The sequence below is a fragment of the Cryptomeria japonica genome, chromosome 11 (assembly GCF_030272615.1).
Source record: "Cryptomeria japonica chromosome 11, Sugi_1.0, whole genome shotgun sequence".
NCBI lineage: Eukaryota > Viridiplantae > Streptophyta > Pinopsida > Cupressales > Cupressaceae > Cryptomeria > Cryptomeria japonica.
In genome coordinates this window covers 544,445,376-544,466,579 of record NC_081415.1, presented here as the reverse complement: position 1 = coordinate 544,466,579, position 21,204 = coordinate 544,445,376, and the positions used below count along the sequence as shown (strand labels likewise).

The following is a 21,204-nucleotide window of genomic DNA, read 5'->3' as shown; positions in this document are numbered from 1 at the left end:
TCTTGGCTTGGGCAGACTTGGAGGATGTCCTACCATTAGTCATGTTCAATTTCATGCCTCCAACTTGGGTGAATTTCATTTGGACAGCCATGTGCCTACCTCCATTATCACCTTTATACTTGATCAGCGATGTTCATGCCAAGTTTTATCTGGAACAAAACCATAATTAGGGTTACCACCTTCCTTTTTACACTTAAAGACAATTTTTCAAATCTGAGGACATGGGCATTGATCATATGGTTGATCTTTTGGAACAAAACCCTAATTAGGGTTTCCAGTTGCTTTTTACACTTAGAGACTGAATTTTTTGATTCCGAGAACATGGGCAGTAATGATATGGCTTGAGGATCAAAACCCTAAGAAAAAAAAACATAACCCTGCGTTTTGTACTTGGAGGCAGAATTTTTCGAATTCGACAACATGGGCGGTGACCAAATGACATGAGGAACAAAACCCAAGTTCTAGTTTAAAGCAAAAAGCAAAAAAAGAAAAAAGGCAAGCCAAAAAAGCTGCTTCCCAGAATGTGCCCAAAGTGCCAAAAAACAAACTTTCTATTTTTAGAAAAAAGAAAAAAAACAAAAAAGTAAAAATTCCTAAAAATAGAAAGTTGTCAAAAATGACACAAAGCAATTGTGATCCTCGTCCTTGAGATATTCTAAGCACTTTGACAACGTTCAAACACTATTCTGAGCATGAACTCTCTACTTGGGTCGAGATGAAAACTTTAACTCCTCATTTGCAAAACAAATGGTGATTAGCAATTGCGACGTCAAAGTAAAACCCTAAAAAGAAAAAACAAGGGGGTCCCCATTTGCAATGGGACGATGTGTGAAAAAGAACACAATAGGGTGTAACAGTGATGACAAACATGATACTAACAATACTTCGTCATATGCTTGGTAATTTTCAAACTAGATAAGCATGCCAAATTTCCATTATTAAGGAAATACTTCAACCATTGTTAATGTTATTTAAATCTTTGTTACAAATGAAACATTTCCTTACTAATCTATTATATTTTATTTTAGTAGTTTTGTATGTTGTTTGTAGTCTCAATTTATCTTTTCATCAAACCAAGTATTTGAGAGAACTGTTCATGGTATTTCAAGTGAAATTGTTTAGCTTGTGTTCTTGATAATTTTGTTTAATTCTAATTGATGGTTTTATGTGAGAACGTGCTTTTTGAAATTTCTATGCAGACGTTATACTACAAACAGGCAGGAGCAAATGTGATAAATGTTGGTCACCCACTAATAGACAAATACAAGCATTTATCTCGAGAGGAGGTTCTTTGAAACTCTTATAAATATTCGTTCTCTTTATATTTGGAATGAAAGTGCTAATGAAGCAAAAGAACTGGATATGTAGCAAGTAGTAGTGTAATAGTGAACTTCTCTTTGTTGCAGTATTATATTTTTATTTTGTAACAAATCTATATTCCTTTTTATGTACAAAAATGTTACCTAGATTTCGTACATATGAGTAGGTGCGAGTGTTCTTTTAACAACAATCCAAACAACAATCAAACCTCAACATCCATATTGAACCGCCATGAAAGACACACAGAATAATTATATTTTCATTTTGTAACAAATCTATATACCTTTTTATGTACATCATTGTTATGTAGATTTTGTACATATGAGTAGGTGCAAGTGTTCTTTTAACAACAATCCAAACAACAATCGAAACTCAACATCCATATTGAACAGGATTAACTTTCCAATTGTAGCCATAGGACTTACAAAACGATTGGATGTATCAAAAACTTCCCAATCACAAATACAAGATGTACAGAAGGATTGGAAATCCATATACCGACAACAGATATGTTTGATATCTTCAACAAACACCAGCCAGAGTAGATCTTTCACCACCGTAGCTAGTCTTCTTCAAGAGGGATTTCGTCCTCAAGAAGGCTAATATGGACCAAATCCAAATCTCCAGACCCTCGCAGGGTTAAACCAAGAAATGAATAAACCCAACCTGTTCAATCAATTTTCTCAATGCTCGTTTATAACTTTCTGAATGTCCCTTGGCCTTCCATTTCTTCTTGTCTTTTCATTTTCTTTTCTTTTGTTTCACTTTTTGAATTAAAGGTGACTTATTTGATTTCCTAATTTATCAAGTCACCTAAGTAATTATATAATATCATCCTTATGATGTACTTTTTGAAAGGAATAATATTACATAATTACTCTAATGGCTTCTTAAATAATTAAACATGCTTTTAATTATTTAATTAGAACTTAATCCAAAAGGGGACATTACAGTTCTCCATCTTCATCCACTTCATTTGTACTCGTAACCATATCTCTCTTTCAAGGACAACGTTTGCTAGGCATCCCTTGTTGCCACCTTCTAATGATATGAGGCATATGTTTCCCAAGTCTAATGTTTCGTTTGATATACTTTCATATCCGCTATAAAGAACACACATCTTTCATAAAGACCCTTTGTAACGTCTTGAAGATTAAAACCTTTGAAAATAAAATAGATGCTATCCGTGATGAATTGATGTCAAAATTTATCCTCCTCATTGCTTTTCGACAAGATCCTTTAGCTTGCTCATCTGATGTCCCCATGATATAAGCATTTCTTGCATCTTCACAACCCAAACATCCTTGACCAAGATACAAATTGTTTAGGTAGTTGTGACAATTTCCTTTTCACACCCTTTAATGTCTTGGAATGTTGCTTGTACTTTTACATTTTGCATACACTTTAACTAGATAGTCACAATGTCAAACAATTTTATGTGAGCTGTATTTGCTTCCACACTTTGCCTATGTTTATAAATGCACATTCCCAACTTTAATTCTTGACAAAAATCATCTACTACCTATGCTTTGATGGATCCACGCCTTGTACCAGAGCTCCCATTTTGACACAGGTGGAAAGGATGCTATTGAAGGCTGCAAATTTTAGCTTTATCACCAGCCGATTGCATTTGCTTGAAAGTTTGTAAATCACTAAATATAGTACGCGCATATCCTATAATTTTTGAATTCCATGAGACTGCATTTCTTTAGGCATTCTTGTCAACTTTTCCACTGCAGCTACATGATGTAAGGATGTGTTCGAGAGAGCTTTATTAGATCGAAAATTTTGAGAGCTTCCTTGTGCAATCCATTTTGCATTCATATTGCAATCGTTTCATTTCAATCCTTGAGACGACATCTCTTTGAGGTATACTTCCAAACAATTTAAGGGTGTGCTGTTATGATACACATTTTGAATGCATGTCTACTGTAGTATTGCATTCCATGCGATAACATCTACTTCAGGCATTCTGGAAAACCGTTTGAGTAAGTTGTCGATGATTCCACATTTACCATTCATATCTACCAGAGCATTTCCAACTATAATATCTGACTGAAATCTCCCACCATTATGCTTTGGTAGATGTCGATAACTTGTTTCAATGCTCTACATATTTACAGACAAGGGAAAATATAGAAAAAGGTTGTAGAATCCAACATTATGCCTACCGCTTCCATTTCCTTGGATCTTTTTTAAGCATTTCCAACAAATCCATTTTATACTGCAATTATTGTGCACGGTGTGCGACCACATTTTCTTGAGACGTTCTAAAATAGTTCTGGTTCCTTTTCTATGCTTGCACTTTTCGCATGCTTGTCTACTAGAGCATTTTCTCATCGACATTGAAGTATTAGTTGCCAGAGCCAATTGTTGTTGGATACCAATACGAGGCACATTGGCATGATGCGAGTCTCTGTTTCAGATTGTTTCATTTTACATCACCAGTAATTGCCAAAGAACATTATTCATGTTTGAAGTGATGAAAATGTTTCACATCTTCTACATGCGCGAGCCGCATATGAGGGAGTATAATGCGGGTTGTGGAGCCGGGGTCTATACCTTTGAATTGCATTTTGATTTGAAGTTCTAAAAGAACTTTCAAAAAATATATATATTTGGTACATAGCTGCAATCTCAACTTTCTAGGAGAACACATCTCTTTATTACGTTCTGTCAAACAATTCGAGTGTTTATGTCTACCCGCACAATTGCATTTCATGAGATAACATTTCTGCAACATATTCTCTCGAAGTGTACTTCATGTGCGGTCATGTTGTGCAGACTGTAATTGTGGCATCGATGAGACCTTTTTTCGTCGAAGCAATCTGTCCAACACCTCACGTGCCTTGTACATTTTGCATGCATAATCATAATCTGTATGAAATGTCCGTTTCGTGTTGGCAGGGAGGATGCTCACAAAGGTCTATGGAATTTGATTTTACTCCTGCTAATTACGTTAGGTCGGAGGTTTCTTGACCTTTTCAACGAACTTGTCTGTTGTGAATTTTGCCATCATTCCGTTCGATGGGAGAAAATCCTCTTTGAACCGGCTTGTAAAACAATAGAGATGCTTTGTATGTGTGATATCCTCTGGGCAGTTCCTAAACTCATCTCACCAAATCAATTATTTGTGAATCATTGCAAACATTGTATGGAACGAGTGAGTAGAAGTGTATTAGTTAGTTATCATAACTAACTTTTTCTTTATTGAATGTGTCAGTGTTTTGCTAAACTTAGGCAACTTGCTCAAATCCCCAACGTATGAGTTATAATAATTATCTCTTTAATGAGTGAGAATGCATCGACATTTTGCTGTAGTTTACAAAGTTGGCGAATTTGTCAGTGGTGATTTGGATCGTCGATGACAATTATATTTGGCACTAAAAACTCTTTATTTGGTGAGTGTCACAAGTTTGGCAACTTGTGAACTTATACAAACTTGCCGACAAAGCCTATGTAGCCTTTTCGGTTACTTTTGAAAATACACAAACTTGCCGATAAGTCTCCTACTGCCCATGTTTTGCATAACTGCATTTGTGCTTATCATCATTTTTTTTAGTGATTTGCTCAACTTAGTGAGGTGGCCGCTCAACCATATTATTGTGCATTTGAACTTGTGCAGGCGACTTTAGAAGCTTGTGAACTTGAGTGAAGATATAGATTAAACTAATTTTCCTTCCCCAACATTGGCCGTTACATAATTTACTAACTTATGTTAACAAAGACGTTTATGTGTTTCTTTGCTTGCCTTCATCATTGGTGTTGTTGGGAGGTAGTGAAATAAGGAAGAAAGCTCGATAACATAACTTGCTTGCTTTCGGTGCTTGAAGAAGACTTGTCGACTAGTAAAAGAGTCTTGGTAGTCATCTAATTTCCTTGACACGTCAACTTTTGACGAGATGTTATCTCGAGAAATGACTTCATAAATGCACTTCCCAACCATCCAAAACCCTTATTACACAATAAACTGTAATGCCAAATTTTGATCGCTCTTAGGTTTGCGACTAGAATGAAGAATGGCCCTTCCTCAAACTGTTGTACCTTTTAAAGTGAATTCAACCAATTGTGTCCATCTAAATATTCATGAAGACAATGAAAACCATGTGAAACATGTGCGAATATCTTTTGACAACTATAATTGACTTGTGAAAGTTTTTAATGATCAACAATATTCATCATTTTGACTTAAAAGGTTTAAATTTTGACCAGTTCAAAAATGGGGCTAACAGAATGTTAGTTGTACCACATGAAATATATGAAATAATATCAAAAGTGTTTCAGTGGGTGGTTGAGCCACTGGATGTAGATCTGAAACACCTTGCAAAGCCAACAACAACAACAAACTGCAATCCACAATACAAACTAAAACCATGGAAACAAGCTCAAATAACATACCATACTGGAAGATTCACACTAATTGCAAATTGCAAATACACTTCAGACCTTCAAAATAATCAAATCTAACCCTTTCAACTGTAGTAGCACTATAGCAACTGAAAATGACTTCAAATCGTCACTCAATCTTCAACTAATTATCACAATTTTGATCCCTAGATTGGAATTACCTCTATAGATAAGAGTTTTTTCAAATCCAAATATGGAAACCAAGAGGGTTTTATGTCACCAGGTCTCCCACACCAAGGGTTTTCGTTCTTGAATGCTTCCAACTTCAAATTGGATGGAATAGTAAAATGACAAAATTATATGATTTTCCTTGAGCAATGTCTTTCTTTTATAGTTTCTTTTTAAGATCTCTCTTTGAATTTACTTTTTCCATCCAGCTATTTAAAAATGCTTTTTAAATTACAAAAAATTCTTTTTGAATTGAATTTATTAGGCCTTATAATTATATTTAAGTTGCCCTTTTGAAAGTAAAGTGATTGGGCCTACTTAAAATATAATTATTATTTTCCTTATTTTATTTCTTAGCAAAATAATAAAAGAGGCTACAAGTATTCAATTATTTCTTTTAGTTTTGTAAAGAGGACATGACACAATCCTAGAGACCCTACTTGGAAGTGTGGAACCATAGGGGGACAAAAATGACTAGTAGTGTGTAATTTTTGTGGGATGGAGATGATAGGAGGGATAACTTGCTCAAATATCATCTTGCAAGGATCCTTAAAAGAGATGTGATAAAGTGTAGCTCGAGGTCATATAAGAGATTAATGCTTACCCTTCTTCATAGGATGAAAAAGTGTAGAATCGGTGGTGGATGTAGGGAAATAAGAGGAGGTAGGAGGGGATGCATTAGTTATAGCTTCATTAGATTCAACTATGTATGCCTAAGGAGGATATTCTTCTTCAAGAAGAATCACTGCCAATCACTTGAGGGAACCCACATAACTACTTAAAATATTTGCTTGTAGAAGAAATTTGTAATGTCCCTTTTTAGGGTTTTCTTGAATTTTGCCTTAAAGCAATAATCGCTACTCAAAATGATATGGATTTGTTGTTTATGGTTATATGACATTGACGTGTATCAAACAATTTTATTAATCTATAAATGAATGAAAAATTACGTATTGGTTCTCTAAATTCAATTTTTTACATTGTTTTTGAGATTCTATTGAGTCCAAGTTTTTAACTTGCAAATCAAATTTTATGCTAGTTGAGTTATTAAGCTGATTGGACTGAAAGTGCTCGAATATGCAGCTGTGCGATTCCGAATTTTCAAATTGCAACATTTGCAAAGAGAAACTATCACTGCAGGACTGAGAAAACTTGGCCCAAATTAAATTTTTGCTTGTACTCCTGGCTAAAAGTGTCTTTCCGAAGGTTACTAGCTCAATAGAAAACCAAATCCTATTCATAATCTCCCCCCAATCCATCTGCGGGCTTCTATGAATTCTGAAAGAAGAGGTAGCAGCAACAACAATATTGATTTTAGAGTCCCTGGCTTCCCATATCAAAATGTAGAACCCACTGTAAGAGATGAAGAAGAAGTTTTTCAACTAATCACCCTGAAGTAACCATCCATGCATGTTGGACATCAAGACAATGTAATGTCCCCTAGTTAGTTATGCCTCTAAAATCAACCCAAATTTACCCAAATCTGAAATAAGTAAATTAAGTTTATGGGAATACCTCTGTTTACTGTTTTCCTGCATATAAAAAACCGTATGGTGGAAGGTCACGTCGGTTCCCTTTGTAGTGCTTTATGAGGGGTTGTTACCCCTTCTGAATAGTCATTAGCCATTGGAAAATCGAACAACCATTATTATGGTATATTATTAATATTTGTATTTTTTAATGTATATTTTTTGTGCATTGTTTACATTGTCTTAATATGATCTTACATATTATATGGTAAAAATATATTAGTTATTTCTACTATAAATGTGGGGACATGACAGACAATGTGAAGATGAACTCCCATATGCCAATAAACCAACACAAATGGCCACCAAACCTTGCTGTCATAACTCTGATCAGCAACATAGATGATATCAAACATGTCATCAAACCAATGCCAATCAAAGAAAATCACTCCACATTCCATCTCTATCCAAAAGAAATACCCCTTAATATTCCCATACTGCTGAATCGCTGATGTAGTCAATGCCAAATCAGGAAGTGCTATATGATTCCAACTAGGACAGCCACTACTCCATAAGGAATCAAAGAATATGAAGTCTCCAATCAACAAAGATATCGCTGCCATATCAGGAGAAATAGCTGACAAACTCAAAAATGAAGTATGTATGCCATCACTATGCAACACAAACAACTCTTGAGTGGCTGGCCCACTAATAGAGTCATCAACCAAACCACTATCACCGTCATGAGAATGATCAACTATCTCAACTGGAAACTCTGGATTAGGAAACTCATGTCTCTCATCATCAAAAGAATGGAGAATATCACGGATATGTTGAAGGTGAAGCTTAACTTATTTAGCTTTTTCTAACCATTCTTCTTTCAAAACTTGGGCATGTTCTATATCAGCTGTAACAAAATGTATAAACTCAGTCCTACGACAAGGGACATCATCAAAATTACCATGTACCATTCTTGCCTCTTGGAGTCCATCAATAGTAGAAAGTGCACCATTACTTTCTTCATGATTGTTAGTGGCAACATTATGAGAAAGGTGAAGTACTGCTGTTCTCAAACTGAAAATTAAAACTAATTTCAACTTTTGTGTCCTTGTTTATGAGATCTTCCTTGGAATGATGAGAAATTTCCATACCATTGTGGCTTGAATCCACCTTATATTTCCCATAGTTATCACACACAATTTGGGTACCATCATAGGAAGATTCCATAATGCTATCCACCCCATGTAACAAAGTTGTTGCCTCTTGATGAAGGAAGAAAGTATAGCTGCTGTCATTCAAATCAGAATTTTGTCGTGTTGAGTCATGTTTTTGACCCCTTTAAGTGCATCATCATTGCAAATTTCATGACTGACACTTGTAACCTTGTCTTTATGAGTATTCCCAAGTGTAAGAGCTACAATATCAAGAGAAGGAGGATGTAGACTATTGCTGTCCCAAATCAGACTTTTGGGATCCTCTTTTTTGCTTCTGCTGGAATCATCATACATCACCAAATCTTGACTTGTCTCATGTCCTTCCCATGTGATTAGAGGTGTTAGTGTCTCAAATAATTTTTCTTCAAATGATGTCACAAAATTGCGAGGTATTTCCTTGTGAAGCTCTTCTATCCTTTCAGTAACTTTTTCAATTTCTATGCCTCTTGCATTGTCATTTTGCACCATAGAAGTGGTGGCTATAGAGGACTGATTTTCTGATTTAGATGATGAAGAAATTGCCAAACTCAATTCCAAACAAATTTTATCGATCTGATTTTTTGCTTCTTGTAGGGCCACTTGAGTAATCTCCAAGGAATTCTTTGTATTCATAAGCTCATAGGTAAGATTGTCAACTTCTTCTCCTTTCCTTTCCAATGCATCAGAAACTATTTCAGTGAGATTGAGGAGATGGTCTCGATTTGAGAGAAGAAGTAAATGGTCTGATTATATTTTCTTCATAGCTTCCTTGATCACTTGTAAGTGAGAAGGTTCTTCTTCAAGTCCCTTTCGTCTTCTCTTAAGTTGGATCTTCCGAAGGTGATCTTCAGCCATCTTATGAGTGTTATCAAAATGTGATAATGCTGCAACAATCTTATTCTCATTGACCTTCAATTGGTTCACCAGTGTATGTGACTTATTAGGCTTATGAACTTGTTGTGACCTTTTCACACATCGCCCCACTGTTAACGGGGACCCCCTCTTTTCCTGCTTTTCGCGTGTTTAGGTTAGGGTTTTGGCAGCTTAGTGGACAATTTCCTGTTTCCCGTGCCCGAGTCTCGGAGTTTTGGTCATGCCTAGTGTCGTTTAGAGTTTTTGAGGTTATAGGATCAAGCATGTGAAAAATGAGTTTTTTAATGATCCCAGTTTTGTCTAAGTGTAGACCTTTCAAGCAGTAACATGTTTTGAACGTCCACGTCGGTGATTTTAAGTGTTAAGGTGTTTTTAGACCTTTTGGAGTTATTTTCTCGCTCCTAGGAAGTAATTTAGATTGATTTCGCACTTTATCCCGATAGATTTCCTTGTGTTATGCTCCAATTTTTGATGAATTTGCCTAATCCAGTTGAGTTTTATTGAGTTTTGAAGTTTCCTAGTGGTTTTGAGTGGAAAAATCATCATTTTCCGGATGAAAATCCATATTCTAAGGGTTAAAAGGTCAAAATTCCATACTAGAGGTGCTTTTCCCCTCATATTCCTGACTACCCATGGTTTTCCCCACTCAAAATCCAAATTGGACATGGATTTCCCTTGGAATCCATACTTGCCTCATTTTTCCGCCCTGTGAATCCATACTAGGATTGATTTTCCCCTGGATGCATTAAATTTTGACTAAGTGTTAGGATTTATCCTGACTACCCACGTTTTTCCACTAGGGAGTATGAATAGGATTGCGAATGACGTTTGTTTTGAACCCACACTTGGGTCGATTTTCCACCAGGTCTTTTGTGACAAGTTTTGAGGATTTTTGTGCAGACACTCAGTCCTGACTCAAGTCACTTTTCCACTGAGAGAGATTTTCAATGTTTTGAGTCCGGATTTTCATCCAGACTAGGGTCGATTTTCCACCAGAGGGGTATTTTTGTGTGAATGACGTAATTTTGGATGGAATTTTCATTCCATACCTAGATCGATTTTCCCCTAGACCCCATTTTGTGCACATTTGATGATTTTCAATGGGATTTTTTTATCCCTACCGGGATCGATTTCCCCCTGGAGGGGATATTTTGACGATTTTAAATAATTTCAATGGGATTTTTCAATCCCTACTTAGATCGATTTTCCCCAATTGGTCCATTTTGGATTTAAATTGAAATATTTTAATAAAGTGAGCCCCATTTAATTGTTTTTTAATGAAAGGCAACGATTATTTAAAAATAAAAAAAACAATTAATGATTTGCAATAAGCATTTAATGTTTTCGTCCTTCTAGAAGCAAATCGGTTTCTACGAAGCAAGTATAAGAACAAGTGTTTTACCCCACATTGCTTGTGTGGTGAGAGTTGATGATGAAAGTGAGTTCAAATAGAGAGAGATGCAACATTATTTTATTATTGAGTTTGCCAAGTATATCCATACTTGGGCGATTTTCTCTCTAGTTGGCGATTTTGGAGGGAGTGATCAAGTGAAGTGATTGATTGAAGACTATTCTTGCTGCCATTGTTTCCTCATTGCCATTTATTTTTTCCAGCTTGGCAACTTTTGGTGGCTGCCATTGATATCTTTGTGCCACGATTTTTGGAGAGGTATCGCCATTTTTGGTGAGGTAGCGATTTTGCTAAGGAAGGCGATTTTTGAGTTTGGGGTTTCTACCTCCAACTTGGGTGATTTTCCTTGAAGCCGCCATCCTTGCTTGCTGTTATCAGACTTGATTTGGCAGATTGGAGTGTACTTTGAAGACATTTTCAGACTTGTGTGTTTGACACCATAGCTGGAAAATTTCGATTTTGGTTTTGCAAGTGTTTGGTGCCATTTTTTGTTGGATTTCCTTCATGTTTGGTGGCTGCCATCGTTCCTACTTGCTGTGATCATTGCAGATATGAGTCTTGACGCCATTGTTACAGTTGATGCGACCTCCATTGTTGGCTAATCATCAATTTTCAGACTTATACTTTATTGCCCAGCCAACCACAACTTCAACGATTTACACTTGGAGGCATTTTGGGGATTAGTTTTCAGTCAATCCTCAGACCATTTGAGAGCTGTCACAGGTCTGCAACTTCGTTTTGGCTGCTTGTCCTCAGAAAACTTATCTTATACCAGCCATACCTATGTTCCCGAGTTTGGTTTCTTTCGCCATCATGATTGATTTTTATCAAATTTGTGCATATTTTGAATGATTGCAACATGTTTTGAGAGGCTAATTTGTATAGTTGCAGGGTGTCTTCAGATTTGTTGGCAACCATTGTTGACTTCGGAAGGTGTCCTCAGACATAATTTTGTGTGAAAGCACAACCTTTCACATCTTCCTTAGTCATTGTTGATCCGGTATACTCCTTTGCACTTTAATTGTTGATTTCATGAGGGTTTCATACCCTAACCTTGTCACATTTTGTATTTAAATTGTTGAAATCTATCTAGAGTGGATTATTTTCCTGATTTCCATACCCTAATTAGTCTAAATCATTAAGAGGTCAAGAATTTTATTAAGAATATTTATATTTTCCTAAGTTCAAACTTCAAGCTTCGTACAGGTGCGATGTCGAAGTCCGGACTTAAGGAAAGGAGAGAACAACAGAAGATACTTGAGACTGGATTCTATCTAGAATCTAGGATGTCATCCAGATGGAAGGAGATAAGAGACACGAACATGCATTTCTTGAACCTGAACCAGATGCGACAGCAGATGTTCGGAGTTGGAAGCCAGATTCCTTCCCCAGCATATGTGAACATTATGAAGAGTGGTATTTTTCAAGCCGTTGGATTTCCACAGTCCATACAGTGCAATGAGCTTATCCTGGAGTGTGCACGATGTTATGATCCTCACTCCCGAATGATCAAGACTCCTAAGGGCGTTGTCATTGCCTACCTTGCTGAGGATGCGATTGCTGAAGTGTTTGAAATTCCACGTGGAGCAGACATGAAGGATGCAACTAAAGATGAATATGAAGATCGATATAAGAAGAGGATGGATGCCTGTAAAACCATAGTGAATAAGGAGTGGATGATTGAGCCTAGGCCTAATCATTCCAAGGCTCCCAAGACATTCATGTGCATAGATTTCAAAGAGGAATATAGTAATTTAGTATTCCTTCTTAACTGAGTGATTGGGATGCCGCAGGGTGTAATATACGATGGATGGATGTTCGATTTCATCTAGGATTGTCTTAGAGGGACGTTGATAAATTGGTCTAGAATCATAAGTGACAATCTGGACTTTCAGCTGAGGAATGTAGAGCGGTTCAAGTCATTCTCCATGACTTCCTATTTGGTCTACCTTCTTGCACGGTTTGTTACATACAAAGGATTGATATGCAGAGGTGAAGTCGGGAATGAGCAAGGACAACTCAGAAGTTATGAGTGCTATCCACAGCTGAACATGTATAGAATTGGAGATTATAAGAGAGTGAATGATCTATTCACAATGTACATCACGCGGATGCCGCAAGGCGGAATCCATAGGAGGTTGTCCAAGGGGGCAATGGAGCTGATAGAGAAATATGGATTGTGGTATATACAGTTTCCCACTTTCACGTACCATAGGATTCATGGGTTTCAACCCGAACCCTACAGACTTTCCTAGGTATCCTTCCCACATAATGATCTTGTTGGAAGTGGTGAGACAACTTCTAGAGTTTGATTCCATTCAGAAAGAGAAGCACAAGACATGCATGACAGTGCCTATTTCAGTTGGGAAGACGTTGGAGGTTTGCCAATCTGCCTTAGCCGCCAGCACTGCGAGTGAAGAGCTTGCATTCTATCAATTTGCAACCTTCAAGAAAAGAGAAATAGAAATATTTGATCCAGATAAGAAAGTTGGAAGGATTATTGGGCCAACCTGATGGACGAGCTGTCATGTTCCCTTTCTAGAGTGGACATCAGAGACGGAGGAGTTGGCCTATCATTGGAGTCTCGTAGGCTAGCAGAGGTTGATTGGGACTCATTCAGTGCATATAGTGACTGGATTTTGGCTTTACAGGTTGTTTGGAGCCAGTTTGGAGCAGTTCCTAGATTTTAGGGGATATCCCTAAATTTTAGGAGGTCGTGAGGTTATTCATGACCTTTCAGATGGTTTCAGTTTCAAGAGATTTGGGTGTGTTTCCTAGTTTCTAGGAGCATCCCTAGATTTTAGGGATGAGACTGCCAGTTGATCCATGATTTTCGACATCAGTCACAGACAGGTGACAGGTGACAGGTTCAGTTTCAGGCTTTTGGTGTGTTTCGAGCTTTCTGTAGCTATTTGGGTTATATTTTTAATATATTTAAATATTTCCTAAGTTAGCGTTTTAATATTTTAAATAAGGCTATGTCTATAGCCATTTCGGAGTAATAAGGGGTTTTTGGCTTCATCTGGATTCGTATGCCCATGTGTTATAGCTCGTTGGAAAGGTCTTGAACTTTTCTAAATGATTTTTACTTGCCAGGGTCCTTTTGGCGCTTGGAGTTATTTTATATTGAAAAAGTGGTGTTTTTTCTATACTTGGGCGCCCAATATTGGGAAATATGACTTTATATTAAAGCGCACTTTTCATATATCTTTAGGGTTCGATTTGGAAGGAAAAAGATATAAGGAGAAGGAAACCTAATTTCTCATTATCTTTTACATATTGAAAACTTGTTGGGTGCGATATTGCTCTGGTAGAGCAATTCTTCAATCTGGGACGCAAACCCCATGATTGGTACTGGCTGGGACATAGCCCTTAGCTATTAATTGGTAGTGGATTCTTTTGGCATTGGCATTATTGGTCAGAGTGTATGTGCTATTCCTTGTGGAGATTTAGATTGCTTGGTGAGGGTTTCAGCAAGGTGGTTGAATTTCCCAGCTAGGGCGTGATTGTTTCAGCTTGATGCCACCATTACAACAGGTACACTTTACGTTGGAAGTGGTGAAGACTTTCATTCAGCCATAGCTGGTGTTCTTGGTTTGTGTTCATCATCTACCCTTCAGTTGGCACCATTATTGGATGTAAGCACATCCCCAGTATGTAGGGAATAATCTGGATATTATATAAAGAAATCTGCCTGGTATGATTTGTATCAATTCTGATTTAATTGAATGTTCTTACTTGTTTCAACTTCCTTCCTTATTTGCTGTTCTTTATTCATTACTTGCTTATATATTCAAAAAAATACAAAAAGAAACCAAACATTCTGCAACTTCTCTCTATTCTGTAAGACCATCAACAAAATCACAAGAAAAATATAGTTTATTATTTTATAAATTACAGCAGATCAGCAAGGGGATCCATCAGGGATCTTTCAGTGGTATAAGAGCCTACATCCTGCCAGCCTGTAGGGTTTATGAGAAATTGTCACATCTAGGTACTGGATAAAAAGTTTTGATGATTCATTTCAGCATTTGGGTATTGGATAAAAGGTTTTGATAATTCATTTCGGCATCTGGGTAGTTGATAAAAAGTTTTGATAATTCATTCCAGCATCTGGGTATTTGATAATTCATATCAGCAACTGGGTAGTTGTCAGCCTACACATTTATGCTTACAGTTGACAACTGGTAAGACAATACGTTGGCCAAAGTCCCAAAGTTGTGGAGAAAAAACTTTATTTCGACCTCCGGGGTCCGTTGGGATATCAGGTTAGTTACAGGTAAATACCATGGCTAAAACTAAAATTGGGCACTCAAAAGTTTCATCTTCTCCAACACGTAAAACTAGGATGCCTCTTGCCAAGATATTTAATGATACAATTATGAGCAGCTATCATCAGTATTGTTCTCTTCCTAAGATGATACGTGAGCTCCTTTCCTTCACACAATTTATGGGTGTACCCGGAGTAGACGAAGATAACTTGGTAGCTACAAGTTCATATCAATGGCAAAGAAGGAAAGAAGAATCAAGGGTGCAGGAATCAAGAATGGACAGAGAACTTTCATTTAGGGGTAATATACCTCTACATAAGAATGTTTTGGTGCCCTCAAGTTCTGATGAGTGGGACAAGAATTTATGTGATGGTTTTGTTAGACATGTGGATTCAACTCAAGGAGACATTAGGACAGCTTTGGATAATGAATTGTCCTCACCTTCCGTGCAGGGGATTTCCCAAGAGGCAACTGATTTAGAGGTTAGCAATTTTGATTTTCATGACAGCAGTGATGTACCTTTGCATTAGCTTGAGGTATCAATGTCTACACTTGTACAAGATGGTGCCAATGGGTTGTCACATGAAGGTATTCAAAATTCGGGTACCAATGATGCTTTGAATGTTGAGAACTCATATCATGATGATTCTGATTTTATAGATTAGACCTTAGAATCCAGCCCAGTATGTTCTCTTAGTAGCACTGGACCCCAGGATCGTGAACCAGTGGGTTGTGCGGACACATGGGATGCAGAAGAGAGTGATGATAGTGCATTTTCAGCAGTATCATCATTGACGGATGTGGTGTTCTCAGAGGCACAAAGCAGCAGTACTTTGGATGAGGTTGTATCCATGGCCGAGTGCATACACGATGTTGACTACAGAGAGGTATAGGATACAGATACAACTTCTTTCCACAATGTAGATTTTGAGTTTGTACAGTTACAGGAGAGCCAACATTCTCGGACTCCTCATCACCTGATTGGACAACTCAAGGTTGATGACAGGAGTATAGACACAGTTATTGAGCATTTTGATGTCGCTCGCCAGTTGTTGGCTACACATAGTTGGAGCACCCTCATGATTGATGAACAGGGCAGCTCTGATTTTTCCTTACCAGAGTTTCATGCTCTTTATGGAGCCATTGGGATACTGAAGCATGAGTATTTACAGTTAGTGGCTGACCGAGATTATCTCCTTCAGAGGGATTTTATTAGTTATGGTACTTTGTTGAGGGAAGAGGAGGAAGTTGATATCCTCTCTCAGGAGCTTGAGGCGACTGTTGTTGCATGGGAGGATACCCAGTTGTCCCTTCAGGAAGCGAACTCCAGATTGGAGGAGCTTTCTGATAGATTGAGAGTGGCATAGACATCATCAGCGACAGATACAGTACAGTGTTCTGCTGTGACACTGCGAGATTCACCAGAGAGTTGTGATTTGACTCACGATATTACTCCATCATTGTTTTCACAGGCGACTAGCAGTTTGTCTGCTGGTTGGGAGTATGATACTCCTGTTGACTTGTTTCCTTCTTTGGAAAACAAATCTTCTTTTACACCTCTTACAACTGACGAGGGAAACCAGTATGTTTCACCACAGAGCCACAGTGCTCAGTTGAGATGTATTTTGGATTTTGGATCTCAGACATATGAGTTGTCTTCGGATTCATGGTTTGAGAGCAGTGGGAGTGATGATGAGTTTGATGGACAAGATTATGACACAGAGCCATTGAGTGAGCCTACGAGAGTCCATTTAGATTACCTCGTGAGGAGTGCACTTCATTTCTCTTTTAGTCCGATTGTAGATGATTGGATGGCTCGCAGATGTGAGTTACATATGAGTTGTCTTCGGATTCATGGTTTGAGAGCAGTGGGAGTGATGATGAGTTTGATGGACAAGATTATGACACAGAGCCATTGAGTGAGCCTACGAGAGTCCATTTAGATTACCTCGTGAGGAGTGCACTTCATTTCTCTTTTAGTCCGATTGTAGATGATTGGATGGCTCGCAGATGTGAGTTGGTTCGGGACTTATACTATCCGTGTTGCGATAGTGCTCTCCCATCTTCACAGGATAGAGTTATTGATTGCAGGCACCTGATCCAGCAGTTTGGGATGGATTGTTTGCGGGATCAGCAAACAATCAACCGTTATGATGAGCAGCGACCGTCAGAGTTTTTCATCTCCTTGACACAGAGACTTCACCCAGGATCATGGGGGAAGGATGATGCATGTATTAGCAGGTGTGTTGTTGTGGATGGTTATCACAGGTGTGATAGTTTCACAGTGGCTGTAGAGAGACACGGTATCGAGGATGCCTCTTATTATCATTGTCTCTTCATGACAGATGGATGTGGATTTAGTTTTATTTGGGATCCAGGTGTTGATTCATTTGATACAGCATCTTATAGGGATTATAGTATGTTGCTCCAGATATTAAGATTATATGGCACTTATATCAGAGGAGAGCAGCAGGAGTAGTTTATGTCCTACAGGTGGTTTGTGTGGGATCATGGTATAGACATGTGTAGTACCTTTCTTTCGTGGATCCTACATGGGTTGCTTCACTTCAGATGTATAGATGTAGTCGTGGGTGTATAGTGGTTGTTGACACTTGGACGGTATGTTCGGAATTTCACGAGGATGAAGTTGGAGTTTACCCACTATCCATCTCAGTTTATCGAGCAGAGTGGGACAACAGTTGATCCACAGGTTGATTGTCATCAGATAGCTGACGTGGATGAGTTATGTGATGTTACTCCTAGTGAGTACTTTGTGCTAGTTGATGTGGCAGTTTCACCTGATTCTCTAGATAGGGTGATTGTTTCATTGTTGGTTGGTGATTACATATTTTTAGATGCCAGCCTGGACAGTGATGATTTTAGTCAGTATTATATATTGTCTAGTGAGTTGGCGTTAGATCTTCCAGCACATCAGCAGTAGTGTGTGGCAGTTGTGTGTCACTTGTGTCAGATGGGGTTAGATCACAGAGGGTCTTCCATGGATTGGCATTCATTGGATATTATGACAAATGTTATGCATGTTGGCGATCACAGACACACTAGTGATCTTGGCATTTATGGATATTTGATCTATGGAGATGATATAGTTTTCCATTGCTCACTTGAGGTATTTAGCGGGAGCTATGCTTCGCTCTGGGACCCAGGTAGTGTTGATTTGACAGCACAGGTGCTTCAGCGTTTTGAGTAGCCATTCCAGACCGGGGTATTGCATGTTGTTTATATCAGAGTTGAGCAACAGTTACATGCAATGATTTGTTTACATCTTATTTGGGATGGTGGAGGATTGGTGTTTCAGTTTCTTGTGGGCAAGCAACTCCGAGAGGGGAGGATTGTCATGTTCCCTTTCTAGAGTGGACATCAGAGACGGAGGAGTTGGCCTATCATTGGAGTCTCGTAGGCTAGCAGAGGTTGATTGGGACTCATTCAGTGCATATAGTGATTGGATTTTGGCTTTACAGGCAGTTTGGAGCCAGTTTATAGCAGTTCCTAGATTTTTATAGGAGGTCGTGACAGTTGCCAGTCATGAGGTTATTCATGACCTTTCAGATGGTTTCAGTTTCAGGAGATTTGGGTGTGTTTCCTAGTTTCTAGGAGCATCCCTAGATTTTAGGGATGAGACTGCCAGTTGATCCATGATTTTCGACATCAGTCACAGACAGGTGACAGGTGACAGGTTCAGTTTCAGGCTTTTGGTGTGTTTCGAGCTTTCTGTAGCTATTTGGGTTATATTTTTAATATATTTAAATATTTCCTAAGTTAGCGTTTTAATATTTTAAATAAGGCTATGTCTATAGCCATTTCGGAGTAATAAGGGGTTTTTGGCTTCATCTGGATTCGTATGCCCATGTGTTATAGCTCGTTGGAAAGGTTTTGAACTTTTCTAAATGATTTTCACTTGCCAAGGTCCTTTTGGCGCTTGGAGTTATTTTATATTGAAAAAGTGGTGTTTTTTCTATACTTGGGCGCCCGATATTGGGAAATATGACTTTATATTAAAGCGCACTTTTCATATATCTTTAGGGTTCGATTTGGAAGGAAAGAGATATATGGAGAAGGAAACCTAATTTCTCATTATCTTTTACATATTGAAAACTTGTTTGGTGCGATATTGCTCTGGTAGAGCAATTCTTCAATCTGGGACTTAAACCCCACGATTGGTATTGGCTGGGACGTAGCCCTCAGCTATTGATTGGCAGTGGATTCTTTTGGCATTGGCATTATTGGTCAGAGTGTATGCGCTATTCCTTGTGGAGATTCAAATTGCTTGGTGAGGGTTTCAGCAAGGTGGTTGAATTTCCCAGCTGGGGCATGATTGTTTCAGCTTGATGCCACCATTACAGCAGGTACACTTTATGCTGGAAGTGGTGAAGACTTTCATTCGGCCATAGCTGGTGTTCTTGGTTTGTGTTCATCATCTACCCTTCAGTTGGCGCCATTATTGGATGTAAGCACATCCCCAGTACATAGGGAATAATCTGGATATTATAAATCAGAAATCTGCCTGGTACAATTTGTATCAATTCTGATTTAATTGTATGTTCTTACTTGTTTCAGCTTCCTTCAATATTTGCTGTTCTTTATTCATTACTTGCTTATATATTCAAAAAAATACAAAAAGAATCCAAACCTTCTGCAACTTCTCTCTATTCTGTAAGACCATCAGCAAAATCACTGTAAAAATATAGTTTATTATTTTAAAAATTACAGCGGATCAGCAAAGGGATCCATCAGGGATCTTCACGAGCAGGCAATGAAGAGACGAATTTGGTCTAGGATGTCAGTGGATTTCATGAGGAAGTGTGGACTTTTCCTCATTCCTGATTAGGCGTTAGATGGCAGAGATCATACACATCCACAGTATGAAAATGTAATGAAGAAGGCGATCTTATTGCTTAATTGGTTAGAGTTAGAAGAGATAGATTTGAAGATATTGATGAGAGAGGTCTTGAGTTTCTCCCGTGTGTGGGTCGATATTCAGATGAATAAGTTAGTTGATATGGGTGTTTCCTTCACTTATGAAAAGATGAAGCCGGAAGAATCTGCTTCCGAGGATGATCAGAGGACTATCAGTGATGTCAGGATTCACGCGGATGAGGAGAGCCAAGCTCCAAAGAGACGGAAGAACACACCAGGAGAAGTCAAGGCTGGAGGGAAGAAGATTGAGGAGGTCAAGAAGAAGAAACAAAAGACTATCATTCCTTCACCCCCTCTCAGTGTCTCATCAATCAAGGAAGTTGAAATGACAGAACAAAACAAGGAGACCTAGCAATGTTCCAACACAGTGATACTACCAGAGAATATTAAGGATTTATATGCCACAACATCTGCTCCACTGAACGAGAATGATGATCAGTCGGGATCCCCTACTGTCTTTTTGGAAGTTAGTTTGGGAAATGAGGTATATGATTTGACTAGGAGCAATCTTGATGATGATGATGATGTTATCTCGGCATTGAGAGGGCTTGATCGAGATATGTGTCTCGATGATGTTATGGAGATGGCCGCTATTCCTGATTGGCTGAGGAAGAGTATGGAAAAGAGTAAGAAAATGATAGAGGTACAACCTATTGATAAGATTGATGACTACTTAGATTGGAGCAATAAGGAGAAACAACCTAAGAGAGCTGAGATCTTGTCACACATAGCTAGAGATGAGACAGGAATGTGCATTGTATACGTGGCTGATCCTATTGGAGGTGTGACGACGGACATTAGTACTCCTATGGATTTCCAGATTACTTCAGTTTCCCTTGGCCGTACTACAAGAGAGCAAGAATTTCAGGAGGTTGGTGATAACCTTAGGGCGATCAGCGCAAGATTGGATAGAGAGATTGAAGAGAAGAAGTACAAGGAAGAGAATATTAGACTTAGAGAGTACATTGCAGGGATAAGGCATGAGAATCCCACCCTTATTTCCCCTATTGTAGTTGATCATGGACTACATTCACACTACGAGGCAACGAGAGATACAGTCTCGGTGGTGGAGAAATGGACTGAAAGTGCAAGAAAATAGGCGGATGATTTCCTTAGTTTGTCCAGGCATATGATAGGACAACAGGGCTCATGTTTAG

At 38.3% G+C, this 21,204-nt stretch overlaps 1 protein-coding gene across 3 annotated transcripts in view; it reads left to right on the top strand.

Annotated features, from left to right (window-relative positions):
- Window positions 1–21,204, top strand: part of LOC131041705 (uncharacterized) — a 158,807-nt gene that overhangs the window by 52,007 nt on the left and 85,596 nt on the right. For 2 of the 3 annotated variants that reach the window (XM_057974888.2, XM_057974885.2), the window contains exon 6: window positions 1,200–1,286. The exons of the other annotated variant lie outside the window; for it this stretch is intronic. In XM_057974888.2, coding sequence (XP_057830871.2) covers window positions 1,200–1,286 — 87 coding nt within the window. The remainder of the gene's footprint in view (window positions 1–1,199; window positions 1,287–21,204) is intronic. 3 annotated transcript variants of the gene reach the window in all.